We start from the raw sequence: 14,706 nt of genomic DNA on the forward strand, positions 1-14,706 counted from the left end.
GGAGACCAGCAGGAGGAGGAGAGAGGGAAACAGTGAGAGGGGAGGGCTGAGAACTACATCTGGAAGTTATTTGGAACAAGAGAGGGAGGAAAATATAGCTGATAGAAAAGATAGAAAGCCAGGGAGAACCAGAAATTGATAATTAGGGTTGAGGGAACACACTAACAAGCAAACAAATACTTTGACGTTGTTTGTTAATTAAAAAAGAAAATATATTTTGGAACTTCAGGAGAAATCCGGGAGAGAAATGATAGAAGTCTGAAGGAATTAAACAACAAAGAAAGAAAAGCTTATGAAGAATTCTGAATCCCACAAAACTGCGAGACCAATATTTCAGTTCATCAGCCTTTATGGTTTTTTGCATCTTATGAAGAGTCATTAACAACCAGAAGAACTGAGAACTGGAGAAATCACATCTGAAATGTGGATAATTTTTATCTATGAATAAATAAAGCAAGATCTCATGAACTTCATCAGTACGAAACAAAGGGACAAAACAGGAAGTTTTGAATTCAGGACAAAGTGAAATCTCAACTCATAGAAACTCTTCAATTGCCTGTCAGTCACTTTTTCTAAATCAAGGTATGTGACTATCTTTGCTTCATGTTTAATATACATTTTGCAATATTAAAAATAAGGAGAAAACAATAGTGGGTTATGCTTCGAGCTAATTTCCCTCTTTTTTAAGCATTTGTAATGACAAGAAAACTAAATGTATAGGATTAGGTTTCTGTGTACTCATATTTAAAGAATGCATTTTAATTCACATATACATATGGTGCCAATTTCCAGAACCATTACTGACATACTACTGAAATCAGGTCATAAATCCATGTGCTGCCTAACTTCGAGGAGGCTTATATGTTTACATTTTGGCCCATAATATACTCTGTGGTCACATGTGAAACGGATTTTGTTGAACAAAATGGGAAAAATAACCACCGACATGATTGTTGCCTTTTGTTCATGTAAAATGAAGTGGAACATATTATTAAAAGTCCACAAAATTGGTTACGTTTAACGTATAAGAGAGGCCCTACATGAGTACATGTTTCAGACATGGATCATAACAGCTTTAGTTAATGCTATCAGCAGTACAACACAAGGGTGTTTTCTTCCTGTCTGGAAACGGCACTTCCTCACCATGCTACAGTTCAGGAGAGTGTGAAAGTTTGCACGCGTTAAAAGCACACACAATACGTTTATCGTCATTTGGTGACTCTATTCCTGTCTTTCTTCTTTCATGCAGAATGTCTGTGTCACGAGGTTGCCTCTGCTGTGTGAAGTACCTCATGTTTATTTTCAACCTCATCTTCTGGGTTAGTTCTGCTTCTCTCTTCTGTTGAATATCAATTTGGCAGATTGTGGAACCATATTCAGTAGAACATCACCATTGTTCGAACCCGTAAGAGTTTCTTCAATTCAAACCGTTGTCCTTAATGATAGGAGCCTATTCAAACACACAAGGTTGTGTTATTCCTTTTAAACAACAGGGGCTCTATTTCAGAAATATCCTAATTTAGATATTCTGTTTGGTAACCATGGTAATTTCACTTAGGAAACATAACTTTTCCAATCTTCAAATCAATAATTGAAATTGGAAGTTTCAGTAATAGCTGCCCCAGTTCAGTAAACAATATGTTCAAGGTTAGTTCACCCAAAAATGATGAAAATTATATCATTAATTACTCACCCTCATGTCATTCCAAACCCGTAAGGTCTTCTTTCATCTTTGGAACATTATTAAGATATTATTGATCAAATCCGAGAGCTTTCTGACCCTCCATAGACAGCAAGAGTCCTGGCACAGAAACGTAGTTAAGGACATCGTTAAAATAGCCCATATGTGACATCAATGGTTCAACCGTAAGTTTATGAAGCTACAAGAATACTTTTTGCGCACAAAAAAACAAAAAACAACTTTAATCAACAATTTCTTCTCTTTCGGGTCAGTCCGCCACCATTCACGAGAGTACCTCGACATATGCTTGTGGTGCTGCCTAAGTAGAACTCGCATACAAGCAGAGGAACTCACACATGCTTTGAGCAGAATTTTCATTTTTGGGTGAACTATCCCTTTAATACTTTCACAAATACTTACGCAAGTACTTTGTTGCTGCATCTACAATTCCCAACAAAGTCCAAACAGTATCAACTGTTAGCGTTTCTGAACAACACTACAGCAGTGGCTTTCCCGAATGAACGCTGTGGATTGAATTTTTGAATCATTCACTCGGGGAATCGATTCATTGACTCACTTAAAAAACATGTCTACACTACTGGTGTAACGTTTATAGAAAACAGCCAGGGAACGCTGCTTAGCCAAACACTGAACTAAAGCAAGTAGGCTACTCAAATAAAGGGTGGAACTGTACAAAACAACTTTAAGATTTCACCCCTGATTTACATTGGACGAAAGTCATATAGCCAGTCTGCAGATTTTGGATCGTTAGAGTTGACAGTTTTCACAGAAATCACGTGTCTAGCTTAAGACTATAATTCTATCCAGGTTGATATTTTGAGACCGTTTTAGAACTCATTGTTCCATTTGTCATTCGTCTCCTGGCAATGAGGCACATGTTTCTACTTAAGTTTATTGTGTTTGGAATGACTTGAAAGTCTGGTAAGGTGTGATGCTCACTCCTTTAGTGTGTAATGCTGAGGTCCAATTTTTTCTCAAAAATTTAAAAAGTATATATACGTAGTGTTTTAAAATCTGTTCAGAATTATAAAGTCATGTAGTGTATTCCAGCCTAATTGTTAAACATGTATAAAATATGCAAGGACATGCAGTTAAGTAGCCTACTAGTCAATGAAAGTCTATGAAGGCCATGCAGGCCTACTACAATTGTCCCTCAGAACAACTCAAACTGCTTTACACTGATGGGAAGTGACTTCTCTGAGCATGATGATGATGGCACCGTTATTTCTCTTTACCTGTGCTTGTTTGTGCAGTTGGGAGGATGTGGTTTATTTGGTGTTGGGGTGTGGCTCGCCTTCACACAGTCAGAGTTTTCATCTCTACCACTGTCCTTCCCTTCACTCTCCGCGGCCAACCTACTGCTTGTAGCTGGAGGCGTCACCATGATAACAGGGTTCCTCGGATGCCTTGGTGCTCTGAAAGAGCAGAAGTGCCTATTGATGACGGTAAGATACCTGGATCCTTACTGACATCAGTAAAACAGATTTGTGCAAAACTGCCCAGAGGAAAACATTAATTCAAGACCTTCATCTCAGATGTTTCTGATTTCTGAAGGATCATGTGACACTGAAGATTGGAGTTAAGAAACAAAAATCAGCTTTGCCATCACAGGAATAAAATACATTTTAAAATATATGGAAATAGAAAATAGTATTTTCAATTGTGATATATTTTATAATTGGTTTTACTGTATCTTTGATCAGTTAATGCAGCCTTTCCTGAGCATAAAATACATAAAATGCCATTAAAAATCTTACCGACCACAAACCTGTAGAATGTTTATATGATATACAATGTGCATATAGTATCAACATTTGAAGTGGATCAAAACTTTTCATCAAAGTTGTTATAAAACCTAAAACCAAAATGCGTTCTTGTCTTAGGACAACTTTGAGGAACTTTTTTGATCCATTTCAAATGTTGAAATTTCATGTTGATCTATTTATTTATTTTGAATATAAAGATGTTCATTCAAGTATCATCTTTATCTCTGGTGTTTCTCCTTAGAGGACATATAAATAAAAACAAATGAGAGGCAGTTATCGAGTACAGAACTATGAAATTGGTGTCTATAGCACAATTCAGATACTTCGGACTAGTGTATTTGATAAGAAATATTTGATCTCATATTTTAATCGAATAATTAAAAAAGGAGCCCAAAATGATACGTTGTTGAGATCTCTTCTGAGGAGACATATGTGAGCAGAGTAGTGCTTTTTTTTCAGGAGAAAAATCTTAGGAACAGAAGCAAAGGTTTCTAAATGCTCTTTGTGTAATCTCATTGTTGCCTAAGAGAAACAACTGAGATATTAAAAAGATTTCATTTGTGATTTTTCTGTCCTAAATGGGCATACTGTCAGAATACGCCATGTCTGTGTTTTTAAATATATAATGTTGTCATTCATGTAGTCTAATAGTTCTTTCTGGTTCTTTCAGTTTTTTGTGATCCTCTTGTTTCTAGTCCTGACAGAAGTGGCACTGATTTTGGTTTTGAGCGTGTATCATGAAGAGGTGAGGGACTAATGTCTGAGCCTTGCAAATAAAACACTTACAGGAAAACACTTTGCCTTCAACTTCCTGTTTATCCGCTTCTCTCTCTGTTTTGTCCATTTAGTTGGACAAGAAAGCCAAGGATGACCTAAGAGAGGGAATGAAAGACTATCTCACAAATAAAGGGCTAAAAGAATCCTGGGACAACATGCAGAGAATTGTGAGTTGAATTTATAACAGTCACAAATATGAAGGTTGAGATTCTTCAGCATGAATCATGGATTCTGTTTCCTTCAGTTCAAGTGCTGTGGTGTGAGCAACCACACTGACTGGCACAACAAAACGTCCAATGGCAAACCTCCTGACTCCTGCTGCAGAGATAATACTGAACGCTGCCATCACTGGGAAGAGGTCAGATCATTTCTGGGGTCACAGGGTCAGCTAAGTGCCACACATTCCTAAATCCCACCAACTATTGGTAAATGCAACCATATGTTTAACGTAAAAAGAAAGTCAGAACAAACCCTACTTACATCTGGTAATGCTCTTTGAAATACTTGATTCATACCAAATCAGCATATTGGAATGATTTCTGAAGGATAATGTTACACTGAATACTGAAGTAAAGGCTGCTGAAAATTCAGGAATAAATGATAAGAGACCCTGATTGTCATGCCAGAATTTATTTAGTCATAATGAGCAGCTGACTGAACCTGATTATGTTTTATTAAATGTGTTTTAGCCATGCTATGAGAAGGCCAAAGACTGGCTGCTGGCTAACATCACCTCAGTGCTTGGGTTTGGAGTTTGCATTGGAATCGTTCAGGTACTTTGAAACAAAATTTTCTCATATAGTTTGATTATTATATAAGCACAGCATGTACTTAGATATAATGTGACCGCATTTTCTTCTTCCAGATTCTTGCTTTGGTGTTCTCCATGCTGATGTACTGCCAAATCCTACGTGCAGAAAAATACATGGACTGACCCTACCTTCGCCCCATTGTGCCAGGGCTCTTTAAATCATAATTCTGAATATGTAATAAATGTTTAAACAGACTTTTCTATTAGAAATACTGGATGTGATATGCATGTGCACATAAATTATGCCATTGCTCTTAGGAAGAAGCTCAGATGAATTTCAGATAAATTAAATAATTAATTTGTGCTTAGGAAAAGATGATTAAATGAATATAAAGTGAATGTATACAGTAGGTGAAAAAGTAAATCCTAGTATTATTACATTCTTTGTTAAATACCCTTATAACTGCTTGCGATGAACTTGTGAAGTCAATTTCTTTTAAATGGAAATCAGATCATCTGTTATACTAAACCAATTGTCTGTACTATATTAATGTAATTTAAGGTCATTACAACTAAATAAGGATGCAATACAACAGTAGATGATTGAAATCATATATTTTGGTATAAAAGTCACATACATTTTTTTTAAAAAACATCCAAATTACAAAAAAATAAATACATCAGCAGAGAAACCATATAATCAAGTAGTGTCAATTTCCCAGTTGGCTGGTTCTTGTTCTTCCTTTCCTCACAGAGGTCATGCTACATGATCCAGAGTTCATAATGAACTGAGGTCAATCACACTCCAGAACCTCATCCAATTGTGCAATGTTCCCCTGTGAATGAAAACACACACACACACACACACACACACACACACACACACACACACACAAAAAACTGTTTACTTGACAACTCTGCCCCCTTCTGGAGTAGAGAGACTGAGGAAAATGCTAAACGTAGACTGCTCACCCATCCTCCGTGACTCCTCACCCATGGTGCAAAGCTCTCCATGTAGCGTTCAGCATACCCCGTCAGACGCTGAACTCCAGTGGCCGTGACCACTCGTCGAGACACGTCCATGGTGATGGCGAGACGTCGTAACGTAGGGCTGACTGGTGGCGGAGCGGGGGGTTCTTCACTCTGACTGGCATACATGTCAAGGAGTTTGGCAAAGGATGGGTAGGAGAGGCGTGTGAGGGTGGACCGCAGGAAGGGGTTGGTGTTTATCTACAACATCAACAAAGATAAACAATGACTAACAATGATAAACACAAAGTAACCAAAAATAAACCATGAACAGTCAAAACACTGCTTATGTCAGAAAATCTTTATGATAAGAAGCCAAGCTGACTATATATCCCAGTAAGACTGGCAAACTTAAGGATCACTACCTTCTCGTTTATGGCATCCCCCTCTGAAGTCAGTATCTGAACTAATTGTTGAACCACAACCTCTTTGTCATTGTCTACGAAGAAAAGAAGAAGCGTAACATAATATCCAAACAACACGTCAAAAAACATCAGCTGGACCATCAACCCGTTATAACAATAAGCTATTGTTAAAGGACCGAACATGAATTTATGTACCCAAGTCAACAGGTCTGTTTAGTATTCAACTGCTCTTGCTTTGATACTGACAATGCATCTACTGTACACATTAAGATAAATTTTTAAACCAATAGGTCATAAACAAGTCTGGTTTATGGTTTTACGTGTACCTTTGAGTGTACTTGGCACAGGCTCTGGTCTAACAGGGGACTTCTTTTTCACACTGTGTTTCTGTGCGATTCTGTCCAGAGTTTCTGCCACATCGTCATAAAACTCAGGTGGATGAGCTGAGATAAAACATATCACATCATATCACATGCAGAGTCCATACACACTATCATTCTAAAGTTTGGGGTCAGTAAGATTTAAATTTTTTTCAAATTGTATTCAGCAAGAATGCAATAAACTGATAGAAAGTGACAGTAAAGGCTTTTTAAAATGTTACAAAATATTTAGATTTCCAATACATGCTGTTCTTTTGACATTTCTATTTAGCAAAGTATCGTGAAAAAAACTGCACAATAGTTTTTCATTGATAATATTAGGAAATGTGTCTTGAGCAGCAAATCAGCATATTAAAATGATTTCTGAAGGATCATGTGACACAAGACTGTTGAAATTTCTGCTTTGCAATCACAGGAATAAATTACATTTTAAAATATATTCAAATAGAAAACAATTACTTTATAAAGTATATATACAGTATGAATATACTCTAATAACATTTCACTATATTGCTGTTTGTACTGTATTTTGAATCAAATAAATACAGCCTTGGTGAGCATAAGAGACTTCTTAAAAAAACAGAACAGGCAAAATAAGACAATCTAAAACAGTGCCTCCTGTGTCTCAACTTCTACATATATCCATAAAACAAGTTAAAGAAATGATTTAACATCTGAAACTTACATGGTGAAACAGTATGATCCTCAGGTTGTGAAACACCTGTAGCACCTTTTAAAGGCAGAAAGGATGGGCGCTGAGGACGAGGCTCTTCTTTCTTGAATGACACTTTTTTGAGTATATCAGATATTTTCAATTTTTTCTTATTTTTCTTATTTTTGTCCCCTGATTTTCTGTCACCTTCCTCTTCAGATGCAGAGGATGGTGTGAATATCTCTTCCTAAAAGAAAATGTGTCATTAACAAATAGTTAATGCACATACTGGAAGTTATAAATTAATGCATTTTGGCTGGTCAGTCAATTTTTAATACTGAACCCATAAAAGTTTTTAATTAGCTTTGACGTTCATGCACCAGATAAAACAAAAGCCAGTTTTGGCCTCTACAGATATAGTCAACGGTGTTTGCTTGTTTCGCACATATTAAGAGGTTACACACTACCGGTATGAGCACAAGTCGAAGTGTAGAGTTGAAAGTGTATGAGCCTACCATTCATTGTAAAAATGCACTTTTAAGGTTTTGATTATCAAATTAATTTGCAATGTAAGTTTTTCTGAAGCTACATAAAATGAGTACATTACATATTATTTGACAAAAAAACAAAACAAAAAAAACCACTGCATTATAAAAAAAGGCCTTAGGTTTGTGATTTTACCTCTGTTTTTCTGGGTAAACTGTGTTTTCCTTTTGTTGACGGCTTGTCAGACTGGTCTGGCTGATTCTGCTTCTCCAGGGTGTTGTTTGGAGTAGGGTCAGAACTGCCTTCTTTCTTAGAGCGGCGGATCATAGATGAACGAGATCTCAGTCTTCTTTTTATTAAATTTTTGATTCCATGTTTCTTTTCCTCTGCGGCACTGATCTCCTCATCCAAGGAGTCCCATCCATTTGCATTTTTCTTCATTTTGTCTTTTCTTAAGGCACTAGAAAGAGAAAGATGGATCATTCTTTTCAATTTCCTGTTAAAAAAAAAAACTATTCAACTTTCTTTTTTTTTTTTTGCTTTATTAAACTTATTTTGAAAATATACAAAACAAGGTGTCATCACTTGGTCGGGGAACATCAATAATAATGGCAGAAATATTTACAGAAATACAAAAAAAAAAAAAAAGTAACTCAAATTCTTCCATCATTAACACCCTCAAGTTGTTGGAAACCTCCATGAGTTTGTAGTCCCCAATGACTTCCAAAGTATTTTTCATACTATGGTAGTACATGAGGACCAGCAACGTTTTGGTAACCAGCATTCTTCAAAATATCTTCTTTTTTGTTCAGTAGACGGAAAAAAACTCATACAAGTTTAGAACAGCTTGAGGGTGAATAATTGATGACAGCATTTTTATTTTTGGGGTAAACTACCCCAATTTTACAGTGGCCGAGGGAGCTCAACGCGCTGCAACTTCAGAAAGCACATGCAAATAGAAAAAGCACCAGCAAATCAAGAAAACATATTCATCAATTTGACAGCAGGTGGTGCAAATGCTCACAACACAAACAAATAAAGAAACACACAGCAAATGCTAACAATACAACCAAATAAAGAAACACACAGCAAATGCTAACAATACAAACAAATACATTTTATTTGCAGTGTTTCTTTATTTGGTTATGTTGTGAGCACTTGCAGTGTGTGTGTTGTCAAATTGACGAAAGTCGTTTTCTTAATCTGCAGGTGTTTTTTCTATTTGCAGCGCATTGAGCTCTCTCGGCCACCGTACAATTTGCATGTTTATATATTTAAAGATAATAGAATCGCTTTGGTCCAAGATTAGATGACCAGATTTGACCACTAAAATTTCCCCTGGACTACTGAATAAAATGAAGTTAGTAGGAAGGATCCTTGAAAAACTGTCACAGTAGTGAGGTTAGCAAGTTTATATATTCAAATAATTATAATGATTGACAGGTGAAAACAGGTTCAAATCAAATAAAATATATTGTGAATAATTTAAAAGGAATTCAAAGCCAAAAAGTCTGTGATGTTCAGTGATACTTACAAAATGAGTTGTTTTATTTTGCATCATTACAGTGTTTAATTCTGTGTCAGTTTGAATGATTTGCGTCACCTGTATTTGTTTGGGTCGTTGTATTCTCCTCCTATCCTTCCAGGGCGCTCCCCAGGAGGAATCGAGAGAGAGTGACGCAGGAAAGACTTCAGCACCAATCGTGTCTCCGCTTTGATCTCCAGGAGGGAGATGGAGGGTGAGGGGGAAGCAGGCCTGACCACTACGTCTGCCATCGCTGAGACAGAGAGAGAACTAAAACTCTTTAAAATGTGAGGACACTTTCATATTATGCAACAATACAAAACACCACTCAGGAATTCCAATGTTCTACTGACCAAATTTCCACAAGTAAAAACTAAACCAGAGCCACAACTCTCTGTCAAGACAAATGATTAATTGGAGGTCAATGTACACTTTGTATGTGTAATGTTTAGTGAGGAATTGTGCATTAAAATACAACCAAAAACCCATCAAATCCAAAGAGAAGTGAGTTACCTCTTCAATTCATTGTGGGTACTTGAAGGAAGTGAAAGTACAACTACAGACACTTACTTCTGAGCTATTTCTCACTCAAACATACGATGACACAGAATAAGAGCTAGAAGTTCCAGTCTGTTTACCTCAGTTATTTTATCTACGTCATTTATAGCCTTTTACAAACATGACAACAACATCTATCTATATACAGTGTCCTCTAAGTAGGGTTTTCAGTAACTTTTGGTGGAAATACATTACCGTTAAAAATTATCGCTGAAGACAAATAATACGTTTTCGATTCGATTGCATAATAACGCAAAATATAAATGTCACGCAGACATGATGCCTGATTAGTAGATTAAAATTAAAATTAATAGATTTGTGGGGAAGTCGTGGCCTAATGGTTAGAGAGTCGGACTCGTAATCGAAAGGTTGTGGGTTCGAGTCCCCGGCCGGCAGGGATTGTAGGTGGGGGGAGTGAATGTCCAGCACTCTCTCCACCCTCAATACCACGACTGAGGTGCCCTTGAGCAAGGCACCGAACCCCCAACTGCTCCCCGGGCGCCGCAGACTGCTCCATGTGTGTGTGTGTGTGTGCATTTGTTCACTACTCACTGCTGTGGGTGTGCACTTGGATGGGTTAAACGCAGAGCACCAATTTCGAGTATGGGTCACCATACTTGACAATACGTCACAACTTTTTTTTTTACTTTAAAAATTAAACTTGGAATTTATCAATATTTTATTTCATATGTTCTCTAAATGTAAATAGATGGAGCGAAAATGTATTATTATGTATTAGCAACACTTCACAGATTCATAAATCAAGATACACTGGGAAAGAAAAATGACCAAGAAACTGACCAAAATTAAGTGAGTTTATGATTTAAAAAGTACAAATATCTGCCAATGGGCTCAGAAAAACCTAATTAATTCAAAGGGAAGACAAGTTTTCATAGCCCACTGACAGATATTTGTTCTTAATTTTGTTTAATTTATAAGAAAACAAGACTTAATGTCTTTATGGCAATATATATTAGTACATAGTGTATTTGTGTGTGTGTGTGTTGTCATCAGAACAGCAATGACAGTTCTTGTAAAGCATATTATCATTCCAATAATTCTTCTCATTCACTGTGAGCATTTTGCTTATAACTCGCTCCTCTACATTACAGGTTATTACGACTCATCAGAACTTGTAAATTCCACTGTGGGTATGCATTTGTTTTTCTCTTTAGCAGACCAGGGGCCCGTTTCAGAAAGGAGGTTAAGTGAAAACTCTGAGTATGTTAACCCTGAAATCAAAATGGGAGGTTTGTCAAACCCGAGAAAGCAGGGTAAGTCAAACCCGTTTCTGAAAGAGAGGTAACTTATATTCTGAGTCAGTTACCGTAGTAACTTACTCTGTGAACCTAACCTGGTCGGGAGCAGGTTTTCTTCTGTAAACCCAGAGTTTCTTTCGGTCTCCTCCCCCTTTTTATAGTGTTAGCGAAGTTTAAATACCTTATTCATTCATTCACGCTGCAAAATAGATTTTCTTACTAAGTATTTTTGTCTTATTTCAAGTACAAATATAAAAAAATTCTTAATATGCATCTTATATAATTGTCTATATTTAGTCTTTTTTTCCTGGGGGATTTTCCTTTTAAGTGCATTTTACATAAAACAAGTAAAATTGTCCGCCATAGGGTAAGAAAAATAATCTTAATGCAAACGGAAACAAGAATACTTTTAATTTCTTACCCTATTGGAAGATAATTTGCAAAATAAGAAAAATGCACTTTAAAACATCGGAGATGCAGAGCTCATTATAAGTCCACTGTATGCAGATTCTAAGGAAAGTGTGCATCCCTCTCACACCCATTTTGAGAATTTTTTCCTGGGCACAAATCCGTCAAAGAGGGGTTTCACAGGACTGTAAGTCAGTAGTGTTAAAATCGGTTTAAATGAGGCTAATCTGATAAATGATGTTCACTTGATAACATCATTCTGTGACGTCTGGAAGTAACCCAATAATCCGAATTTCCTTCAGGACTTCCAGTGTGGAAGCTTGGATGCACTGATGACAAGCATATCCCCACCATCACCCCTTCTGAAAATGAAACCGATTACTTTATGGAATGGAAGGATGCCAGATGGAAGGGTAGTTTAAGCCATAACCACCACCACCACAGCTGTTAAATAAACAAATTAGTCACAATTTTTTGGTCATCTTTATTTCCTAATACAAAAGAAAAAGTTATTTTTATAAGTTACTTTTGGATTTTAGAAATCTTCCAATACTTGACCATCTCCTCTTCATCTGTCAGTGGTGCAGGTGCAGGTTCTCCCCCCTTTTTGGGAGCCTCTGCCTTCTTGCTGTCGACAAGTCAGTAGTTAATTTTATTACTGTAATTAAGAAATGTAACTGGTTGGATTAGAGAATATTTAATTATGTGAAAAAAGCTGCAGCGCATTGAAATAGACACTGAATGATATTTAATGTCAAACGTCATGTAGCCCACACCCATGAACCTTTCATGTTTAAAGCTTTACCTTGATTGAATTGTGTTTTTATACTTCATTTTTAGCTGCTGCCACGTTCTTGTTTCTTTTTTCTGTCTTTTTCTTTCTTTTTTTTTTTGTGATCATGAGATACCATTAAAATGAATTTTAGTTCAATAATTTATAGTTTTCACCTCTGATATTATAAAAGTTATTACGTTATTGGCAGTTATTAAGAATTAAAGTTATGCATTGACGGAAGTACGCACGCTGATGTCTTTTTGGCGGGAGCTGTTGTCATGGTGAATCGTAATTTCGGCGCTCCGCTGATCATGACTTTTCATAGTCATGGTGCACGAGCTTAACTCAGAGTCAACCTACTCAGAGTTGAGTAAACTAACTCAGTTCAGCTGTTTTGTAACCGAAAACTCAGAGTTTCATGTCTCAGAGTAAGTCAACTCTGAGTTCATGTTTAAACTCAGAGTTGGATGAACCTCCTTATTGAAACGGGCCCCTGGGTAAAGTTTGAGTTTCACAACTCAAAACACTTGACATGTTTTTGTTACCTGACCTGTTCGTCTTTCCCTCCATACCCCACTTGTATGAGACTAGACTCTGCCATTTTTTATGGCACACATATTATGGTATAAAATGAGCTTTATTTAATATATTAAACTACAATGCTACTTTGGACTTTGTGTGTGGAATAATGAAAAACTATATTATGTGATTACTTGAATTATTTGAATTATTGGGCTAAATATATATCCATAATTGTACTGAAATGTAAAATAAGAGGCAGTCTAAAGACTAATAGTACACGTTTAACCCAATACCATAAAAGGCTAAAAATATTTAAACAAAGTAAATTCTAACCAGTTTCCAGCTTCAACAAGTGTGGACTTCACAGCAGAAGCGAGAAAACGTCATCACCCAGCTTCTGCTATAGTGGCATGTTTATCACTCACAATACAGTCATATGTACTCTAATTCAGAAGAGGAATTTACCTTATTGCAAAACTGTCAGACTGACTGACCAGGCTGGAATAGCATTTTATATGTTAATGACAAGTGAAAACAATATCCTTTTATTTTACCTGTCAAGTGAAACATGCATAGAAAGTCAAACATTTCAATGTCTCTCAGAGTCATCAGGTGACTGTGGTTCCCTGCTTTTGTTTTTACACGCGGAGCACATGTATGGACACAACCTTTATGTTTTCAGGCTGTATTGCAGTGACCTTACATGTAAAAACTTAAACCCTTGATCAGTAACTAACTCTGCAGATGTCTAGTTTGTCTGTAGGTAACTTTACTATAGGCTACTAGGTTGGTTAGTAGCCTATAGTAAAGTTACTAACAGACTAAATAGACACCTACAAAGTTCATTACAGATGTGGGCTGTTTGTCTGTCAGTGAAATATCAAGTTGGTAGCACTGAACGCATAAATAAAAACTGATTGAAACTAATTACTAAGATACGGGAAAAACATGTTTATAAGGCTGTTTACATTCATTCTGCCACACTCTTGACATATATGAACAATTCGTGATAGGCTTACTCTTTTAATGACACACTGCCACCATTTACACCTGAATACAAGTAAATATTCACAGTCATAAATATAACTGTGAGGATATAATTTACTGTCTTGGATTAAATCAAACATTACCTGTTTTACAAAAGTGCATACCTGGTAAATAATGTCACCTCGACGTCCAAAGGATTCAGCTGAGTCGCGACGCAACAAATCAAAACATCGCATCGACAAAGTCAATATTATTAAAACAAGGATACTAACATCAAAACAGATACAGCACGCGCGACTCAGCCACGAACTGAGTCAAACGTCAGACGAGCTTAAGAGTCACTGTGTCTGATATTATTGGAGAGTTCGGTGATTCATATCGATGTTATAGATCCACTGTCGATACCGACAGAGCTTCACCTTCCCTACAGGTTTCACTACTGTACCGCGTCAATTTGTCCGTCCTGTGAATGACCGAGTTTAGTTGTGAGCACTGCGCATGTCACTGAGCAGCAGGGTAGGACGAAGCCATTTACCCAATGGACAGGGTTCAACCTTGCGGTATCTTCAAATGGTACAGTAACAAACTTTTATAAACTAAATCATTTGTTCCATTGGCTATAATTGCCCTCAGATTTTACTCCAAATGTTGATGCTTCTTTGCAACAAATAGCCTACATATGCTTATTTATAATGTTTGTGTCTATAGGGTACCCTACATGTTCATATACTGTTCACTTCTGTTTGTCTTGTATGCTGGTGTTA

General features: G+C 36.7%; 2 protein-coding genes across 2 annotated transcripts; one reads left to right on the top strand and one right to left on the bottom strand.

The window, feature by feature from the left end:
• The first annotated feature begins 14 nt into the window (after positions 1–14).
• On the top strand, positions 15–5,701 carry LOC306869003 (tetraspanin-4-like). The gene is made up of 8 exons (XM_079415526.1): positions 15–582; positions 1,250–1,319; positions 2,956–3,147; positions 4,139–4,213; positions 4,317–4,412; positions 4,490–4,603; positions 4,935–5,018; positions 5,111–5,701. Exons 2-8 carry the CDS (start codon positions 1,251–1,253, stop codon positions 5,177–5,179), a joined length of 699 nt encoding a protein of 232 aa, XP_079271652.1. The 5' UTR covers positions 15–582; position 1,250; the 3' UTR covers positions 5,180–5,701.
• Positions 5,595–14,445, bottom strand: LOC306868995 (uncharacterized protein). Its single transcript, XM_079415515.1, has 8 exons — positions 14,107–14,445; positions 9,512–9,686; positions 8,104–8,368; positions 7,456–7,669; positions 6,717–6,833; positions 6,391–6,464; positions 5,969–6,226; positions 5,595–5,832 (listed from the first exon to the last, which is right to left on the bottom strand). Exons 2-8 carry the CDS (start codon positions 9,682–9,684, stop codon positions 5,791–5,793), a joined length of 1,143 nt encoding a protein of 380 aa, XP_079271641.1. The 5' UTR covers positions 9,685–9,686; positions 14,107–14,445; the 3' UTR covers positions 5,595–5,790.
• Positions 14,446–14,706: the final 261 nt, after the last annotated feature.

The sequence above is a fragment of the Barbus barbus genome (genome assembly GCF_936440315.1).
Source record: "Barbus barbus genome assembly, chromosome: 4".
Lineage (NCBI taxonomy): Eukaryota > Metazoa > Chordata > Actinopteri > Cypriniformes > Cyprinidae > Barbus > Barbus barbus.

What these genes read in the sequence shown, in the direction of transcription:
- LOC306868995 (XM_079415515.1), bottom strand. Translation starts at nt 9,684, where the DNA reads ATGGCAGACGTAGTGGTCAGGCCTGCTTCCCCCTCACCCTCCATCTCC. An exon ending in GGATCATACTGTTTCACCAT is followed by an intron (nt 6,834 to 7,455) that starts GTAAGTTTCAGA and finishes GTTTTATCTCAG; the next exon opens with CTCATCCACCTGAGTTTTAT. An exon ending in GGGATGCCATAAACGAGAAG is followed by an intron (nt 6,227 to 6,390) that starts GTAGTGATCCTT and finishes TTGATGTTGTAG; the next exon opens with ATAAACACCAACCCCTTCCT.
- LOC306869003 (XM_079415526.1), top strand. Translation starts at nt 1,251, where the DNA reads ATGTCTGTGTCACGAGGTTGCCTCTGCTGTGTGAAGTACCTCATGTTT. An exon ending in TTTTCAACCTCATCTTCTGG is followed by an intron (nt 1,320 to 2,955) that starts GTTAGTTCTGCT and finishes TTGTTTGTGCAG; the next exon opens with TTGGGAGGATGTGGTTTATT. An exon ending in TTTGCATTGGAATCGTTCAG is followed by an intron (nt 5,019 to 5,110) that starts GTACTTTGAAAC and finishes TTCTTCTTCCAG; the next exon opens with ATTCTTGCTTTGGTGTTCTC.